The 7,668-nt window shown below is 38.6% G+C and overlaps 1 protein-coding gene across 1 annotated transcript; it reads left to right on the forward strand.

Annotated features, from left to right (window-relative positions):
• The first annotated feature begins 555 nt into the window (after positions 1 to 555).
• LOC148715969 (uncharacterized) lies at positions 556 to 4,364 on the forward strand. Its single transcript, XM_088746204.1, has 2 exons — positions 556 to 1,070; positions 3,041 to 4,364. The coding sequence occupies exons 1-2, from the start codon at positions 753 to 755 to the stop codon at positions 3,407 to 3,409; spliced, it is 687 nt and encodes a 228-aa protein (XP_088602330.1). The 5' UTR covers positions 556 to 752; the 3' UTR covers positions 3,410 to 4,364.
• The last annotated feature ends 3,304 nt before the right edge of the window (positions 4,365 to 7,668 follow it).

Genomic DNA, 7,668 nt, shown 5'->3' on the forward strand with positions numbered 1-7,668 from the left:
TTAATGATGTACAGAACATGGAAATAAGTCGTAATGACTTGAAGTGGGTAGAAGATCAAACTTCACTTCTCGGAGAAGGAGCATTCCGTTCAGTTTATCGTGGAACATTCAAGATACCGGGAAAAAGAGAACTCCTACAGGTGGCTGTGAAATTGTGGAAGGAAGAGCTAGACGAATCCACCGCGATTGGCTTCCTCTCTCAAACAGAAACACTGAGGTCAGTTACTATCAGAGTATTGTTTAACGCTGGAAGAGATTGTGAACCCAATTTTCTATATGATGTATCGATAAAGCTAAAAAAGTATACTTTTTATTTACAATTTAAGCAGATGTTTTTTCGATCGATTTCTTTAAGGATCCAGAAGTTTATTATGATCCATCCAAAAGGTGTTAGCCAATCATAGGATTTGTCGCAGTGGTAAACATTTTTTTTGTTTTTCACAAGATAAAAACTAAACTGAATTTCCCTCCATGAACCATTTCCCCTAGTCTCTTACATTCTAAAAGTTAAACATGCGCAATGAATGAACGCAATATCCTTCTAGGTTGCATCAACGGAAAAAATACATCAAATGAAAATCATTTAGTATGAGTTGCAGTAAATACATGAAAAACGGCTCAGTGTCTAAAGGAGACTTAGTTACATGGGAATTCACAACAATATCAATTTGGGTGATTTAGGAAGAGAGGGCCGGGATACATAACAAAGTGGTTAACTGACGCCGAAATATTCGGGTACATTGAAATTCGAAATGAAACGGAATAATTTATTAATAAAAGGTGGATGCTATATTTCTTGTAGGAAGCTTGACTTTCCCTTCATTGTCAAGTTCTTTGGGACATCACTACTGAATGATGGCGATCGATTACGGGTGATCCATGTTATGGAAATTTGCGAGGAAAACTTGATGAATCACATCTTTCAGAATCCTGAAAATATACCTGTATCGTTCGCTATATCTACCGCCAAGAAAAATGTACTGTGCTGGGCAAAGGACATAGCTGCAGCTCTAGCGTTCATACACAACAAGGGTATTGTTCACCGCGACCTGAGGCTGGAAAAAATTCTGGTGAGTTTAAATTGGTCTAAGCTCTTTTTTCAAGGATTTAATTCATACAATTGCTTGGATTTCAGTCCGCTTACGAGAATCAGTTCATTTCTAATTAACTACTATATTGATCAATCGATAAAGATATGATAGACTTCATATATTCATCGTATCTGATTTATCATCACGAGTTTATTACGAATCAACTTAACGGCCTGCTACCAATTGGCTTGTTAGCTCAGTTGGTAGAGCGCTGCACTAGTATCGCAGAAGTCAGTGGTTCGAATCTGCTACAGGCCTGATTTTTTTCAGGTCTGATTTTCGCTATTGCATAAATAGCGCTCTCTACTGCGAGGATCGTGCATCACACGTATCAATAACCACAGTACAAATATGTGAACTTCCTATATTCATCGTATCTGATTTGTCATCACGGGTTCATTACGAATCAACTTAACGGCCTGCTACCAATTGGCTTGTTAGCTCAATTGGTAGAGCGCTGCACTAGTATCGCAGAAGTCAGTGGTTCGAGTCGCGTACAGGCCTGATTTTTTTCAGGTCTGATTTTCGCTATTGCATAAATAGCGCTCTCTACTGCGAGGATCGTGCATCATACCTATTAATAACCGCAGTTCAAATATGTGAACTTCATATATTCATCGTATCTGATTTATCATCACGGGTTTATTACGAATCAACTTAACGGCCTGCTCCCAGTTGGCTTGTTAGCTCAATTGGTAGAGCACTGCACTAGTATCACAGAGGTCAGTGGTTCGAATCTGGTACAGGCCTGATTTTTTTCAGGTCTGATTTTCACTATTGCATAAATAGCGCTCTCTATTGCGAGGATCATGCATCATACGTATCAATAACCGCAGTTCAAATATGTGAACTTCATATATTCAGCGTATCTGATTTATCATCACGGGTTTATTACGAATTTAACGGTTTGCTCCCAGTTGGCTTGTTAGCTCAATTGGTAGAGCGCTGCACTAGTATCGCAGAAGTCAGTGGTTCGAGTCCCGTACAGGCCTGTTTTTCTTCAGGTATGATTTTCGCTATTGCATAAATAGCGCTATCCACTGCGAGTATCGTGCATCATACGTATCAATAACCGCAGTTCAAATATGTGAACTTCATATATTCATCATATCTGATTTATCATCACGGGTTTATTACGAATCAACTTAACGGCCTGCTCCCAGTTGGCTTGTTAGCTCAATTGGTAGAGCGCTGCACTAGTATCGCAGAGGTCAGTGGTTCGAATCCCGTACAGGCCTGTTTTTTTTCAGGTCTGATTTTCGTTATTGCATTAATAGCGCTCTCTACTGCAAGGATCGTGCATCATACGATAAAGATATGTTTATTATATTTCATGTATTGGCTCAGTGTAAAAACGTTCGGATATAACACGCGTTGTCATTGTATTGCGGATATGTTGTGCTCTATCAGAGTGCAAAACACGGAGCTGAGCTGAAGCTGTCACGACATGAACTATGTCCGACTATTTCCAGCTTTTTTGCTAATATTGAAAGAGAGCTTTCGAAACAAACGAGCCAACTTGTAGTTTCTTGTTCAAAAACAAAACAGAACAAAACAGGAATGTTGAAAAAATATGACCAAACCGTTTAGAAAATGGAAAGTAAAGCCTGCCAGGAAAATTTAACGGATTCTATATTACAAAACAAATAGAGAAGCCTTGACTGTGCTCTGTTCTGTCGTAGAGCACTTAAGAAGCGGCTAGAGCACTCAAGAAGTGGGGACAAACACTTTTTTCCTGCTCTATCCGCCTCCTGCGTGCTTTTCAAAAGAACGGAGCATAATCAAAGCTTCTCTTTTTGCTAATTAATATCCGTTTAAGTGCACATGGAATTAATTGATTAAGGTGTCATGAGACGAAAAGCGAATGCTCCACGTTTGATTTTGTAGGGAGGGCCCGAAAAGATTTTCCAGATAAAACATCTGCGTCCATTATTAACCTCTTTTCATAGCTTTCACAAAGAAGTGTCGTTAAGGTCTCCGGTTTTCGCCTTTCTGAAGACACTAAGATGATCATAGACACGTTGACAGGAACCGATGCCTACCTTGCCCCGGTAAAGATCCTTTACAAGGCCGACATATACAGCTTTGGTATAATGCTTTGGGAGATGTGGTATGGTAAGAGAGCTCCCCTTGAGGAAGAAGGACATGTGTCGGACAAGAGACCTTCATTTGTAGAAGGCGCGACGAAGCCTCCAACTGACTGGCAAGATCTAATGCTGCGTTGCTGGGATGGAGAACCACACAACCGACCAGATGAGGCAGGGTGTCACAAGGTGTTGACTGTCCTCTCCCAAGAAGTTTGCGCACCATCTCTATGAACTCTGGTTATTAGGCAGCCATATTAGACGTTTTTTATATTTAATGGTAGAATTACTGGGAAACAACCGTGAGCCATTAATAGTCAGATAACAAACTCGTTCTGATTGCTAAAGTAAAAAAAAAAAAAGAGAAATACGGGGCAACATGCGTTATGATAGCATACAATACGTGGTAGACAGAAGTACCCACAAAAACATCTCTTATCCAGTAGGCACAGACTTTTTAAACTTTAATTTTCTTTTCACTAAAAACGTCATTAGAATCGTTCTCAACTTATGCATATGTCAGTGGTGTTCAGTTTTTTTTTTGTATATTACATTCATGATTTTTCCGTGCTACAGTTTTTTCGCAGAAAGAAACTTCCTATAGGAGTAAAAAAGAACTGAGGTTAAGAATCGTGTCAACATTTTGAAACATAAAGACAGAATAAGTATTCAAAGGTACAAATGGTGTGAGCAGAAAACCGCTCAGAGACCTAACAAGGTTTACAAAACTGAGACGTGCAAATTTGCACATGAAAATTGGATTCTCCATATTGGTAAATGGAGCATTTAGGACGAGCACTGTGAAAGCCGTGATCAATTCAATGGTTTACTTCCAACAACTTCTAACAATAAACGTTTAAAAAAAAAGAAAGCTTACCGTTTGTTGCAATGAAATCAAGACTAGGCGAGAACTCAGTGCTGGAAAAAATTTCGGGAAAGAAGAAAAATGGAACAAATTTGAAGTATTTCGAGGATGACTTCTAATATGAATTTTGGAGTGGGTCCTTGACAATGAAAATCGTCCAAACAATATTTGAGCGACTCATTGGTTGGAAATTGACATCTAGGATATTTCTTGCCAGATTGCCAACACAAAGGTACTTCCGAAAAGTGGATATGAAGCAAATGAGAAACCAAACCGGAAAATATACTCGAAGATGCTACGAAAGGACAACATTTTTTATTCTTGAACGAGAGAAGTCGATATTGCATTTCAAATCTGAAAAAATATCCGTATTAGCAATAACTGACAAACATCCGTCGCTCCCAGAAATTTGCATGAAGAATGTATAATATCTTCTCTGTCATATTTCAAAATAAAATGTCGTTGCAAGATTTTTATTTAAGCGCATAATTAAAACTTACCTTCGCTTGAACGCAAGATGCCAATAACAAAAACTAAAACCAAGCCAGTCAAATGGAAAAATTGGAATTGGCAAGAAATCATTCTTGTTGATGAGGTAGACACTAACAACTTCCCATCACGTTATTGAAGTAATTTTTTTAGTTTCTGCGACACAACTCTCTGCATACCTCAAAGATGTACAATCGAACATCCGCGTGAAGAAGGCTGTATGTTTACAGTGCAGATATTTTCGACCCAAATAATTGGCTAGACTGATAAAACAGGTGGCTTCGGAATTGTATTTATCTTATCGGTTACGCTATTGGTGGGTAATTAACCATTCCTCTTTTCTTAGGGAATTATAGTACCTGTGGGAAAACATACAAATTGCTCTGTCAGTGGTTGATGTAATCATCTTTATTGCAATTACGTTTCCAATAAGAACTCCAGGAAAGACTTGTATTGTTTCAGTGTTGCAGCTTCTAGAATTAAATTTATTGCAGAACTTTGAATTATATTTCTGGAGACCTTCTCTTATCATTTTCTTCGTGAGGGTCATGGAACCCTAACACCAATACGTAAACAAAGCTCATGGTCGTATAACTTGGTGTTATAAAAGTGTCCTGTTTGATGGAATCTTTCTGATCTTTTTTATTGATGAATGTTGCAAAACCACTATTATAGTGCTTTTATTACAGGTGACAACAAACCACGCGCTGAGTAACATGCAGAGCAATACACAAAACAATTAAAAAAAGAAACTGACGCTAAAATTGAAAACTTCGGTCCCAAAGAAACCGGTCATGAGGTCACAGCCCTGTAGATTTCATATGACCTACAGTTGTCAGGCCGCTGAATTTATTGTTAAAAGAAGCGTTTCGTAAAATGAATATTTCTTGTAGTACTAGTTACACCAAGGCATTTTTAGCCTGGTCCCTCAGGGAACGCAGCGTTGAGCACGATCGGAAAACTTCGAAATAAAAAAATGTTCATACTATCACTGGCAGCCTCTCATAGCTTCCAAACAAAAGAGATTACTCTCACCACGTTAGAAACCCTTAAAACTGTAGTTTCAGGCAAGAAGGGTGAAAGTAGTGTGAAAGGGATCTGACAGTTTGTAGAGGGTCTCCTTTGTTGGGTTAGCTATTTCCCTATTTTTTTTTTTTTTTTTTCATTTATTTTTCATTGTGTTTAACTAGTGGGGTCTTGAAGACCATTGTGACGATAAAATGGTTTTCTGTGAAGTTATAACGAAGACATCTGTAATGACCGAAAAATCTTTCGACTCTGCTATTGATTCTTAAATGTTTTCCAGATAGAATAAATTGAGATGTATTTAAAAGGATTATACAATGTCAAAACAGATCGCTTTCTCGCTTTATTAATTTGTGACATCCTTTTTGTTAAACAAATGCTTGTTCCTATGGAAAATTGGGTTCATTGCGTGCTGTGGCTGCCAAATTAGAAATTTCAGTATGATGGTCTCAATTATCCATGATGAACTAGAAATGAATGGAGTGGGTAAGTTTTTGTTCGCTCTGACGAAGGGCTGACACTCGAAACGTCTGCTTTAGAAATTCTTTACGGTCGCCAATTTACGTCTTCAACTCAGTTGATATATCCAAATTATCTTATGATGAAAGAGGTTCCAACGAAAATATTGTGGAGCGTTTTTCTTGACCGTGTATAGAGAGGTCTTCGCTGTTGCTAGGAACAGAAAATGTGGACCACAGTTAAGCCTTATTAGTCCTACCACGCTAATTACGGGTTGAGTAGTCTCATAACACAGTTAAAGGTATTTTTCTATAACTTGAATCCATTAATGAACATAGTACATACTGATATTTCTTGTATAACTTTAAATACCGAACAAGAAAGGTTCGTTCGTTAAACATTGGAACATGAGTGTTCAACCACGTCTCCGTTTACTTATCTTTATTGAAGTTCAGAATAACCATAAATTGTTATTTAATTACTTCATATTACCCATATTATTACAGCCTTACTTTTTTTATTCCATATTTATTACATTTGGTTTGTCCTGCAACGCAACGTATCGGAAGGACTGCCCTATGGAAAATAGTCTATGTTTCCACAGGGTCTAAGGGAGTGGTGCTGATCAGTAGCCTATTGGTCATCAGCTCGTACAACCAGAACAACGGAAGGACGGAAAACTGGCATTAAGAGTGACTTCATGCATTTTAAGTCCTTGCAGCATGTTTTGAACGACTCATCCCTTGTAATTATGTTGCTATTTTCTTACAGGGCATAGTTTTTCTTTTCAAGTATTTATTTACTTGTCAGTGTCGCAGAATTATCGATCGATTCTCAGTATCTTTTCACTTAATCTTATTTAGATATTTTATTAACTTATCCAAGGAATTATCATTCCTTAACATTTTCGGGCAATTTGTTTCTTTCTTCATTGGGGCAGTAAGTTCTTTAATTTAATTATCCTGACGAGCCGCTGGGTGCGCATGGACTGAAGCAATTGAACTCGGCGGAGCAGGGATGGAGGTGTTCATATGCTCCGTTAATACCAGAGCGTCTTCCTATCGACCAGGTTCAGTTTGGCCTTAACAAACGCGAACTTTCCGTTAATAACAAACATAAGTTTTAATTGGATTTAGCTGAGGTTCTCACTCGGAGCCGAAAATAAAACACTAAGACAATTGAATACAACTAAGAACAGAACAATCCACATGAACAATCGATTAAGCACCTTGGCAGCAAAGTGCCATTCTTCGACATGCCTTTCTTTCTCGTCGTCTTTCTTAGTCCTTTGTACAAGAACGTCCAAAGCTTCGGACTTTTTTGAAACTTGATTTGATCGCCTCCGCAAATTAGGATTTCTATCATCGAGCTTCTTCAGTTGAATTGATGCAGTCGATGCTGAGCCGGGTGGCTGTGTTTGATTTGCGTTATTAAATGGATTTGTCGTAGAATTCTCTGCGTTTTCCTCGCTGTAAAGCCTCTCTCCGAGTGAGTGTCTCCTCATGCTGCGATTTTTAAAGAACCTTCTTGCCGAGAGGCACGATTCGTTTGTATTGCTATTTCTCTTCACCCGTAGTGTGTTTGCGCACCACTGACAAATAAAGAGTCGGACCCAAGCCGGCAGAGGGGTCGGTGCGTGGTGGTGGAACGTAAG

This window comes from Stylophora pistillata, unplaced genomic scaffold (assembly GCF_964205215.1).
Source record: "Stylophora pistillata unplaced genomic scaffold, jaStyPist1.2 SCAFFOLD_5096, whole genome shotgun sequence".
NCBI classification, from domain to species: domain Eukaryota; kingdom Metazoa; phylum Cnidaria; class Anthozoa; order Scleractinia; family Pocilloporidae; genus Stylophora; species Stylophora pistillata.

Coding starts and splice junctions, on each gene's coding strand:
- LOC148715969 (XM_088746204.1), top strand. CDS start 753: ATGAAACGGAATAATTTATTAATAAAAGGTGGATGCTATATTTCTTGT. Junction 1,071..3,040: donor TGAGGCTGGAAAAAATTCTG/GTGAGTTTAAAT, acceptor CTCTTTTCATAG/CTTTCACAAAGAAGTGTCGT.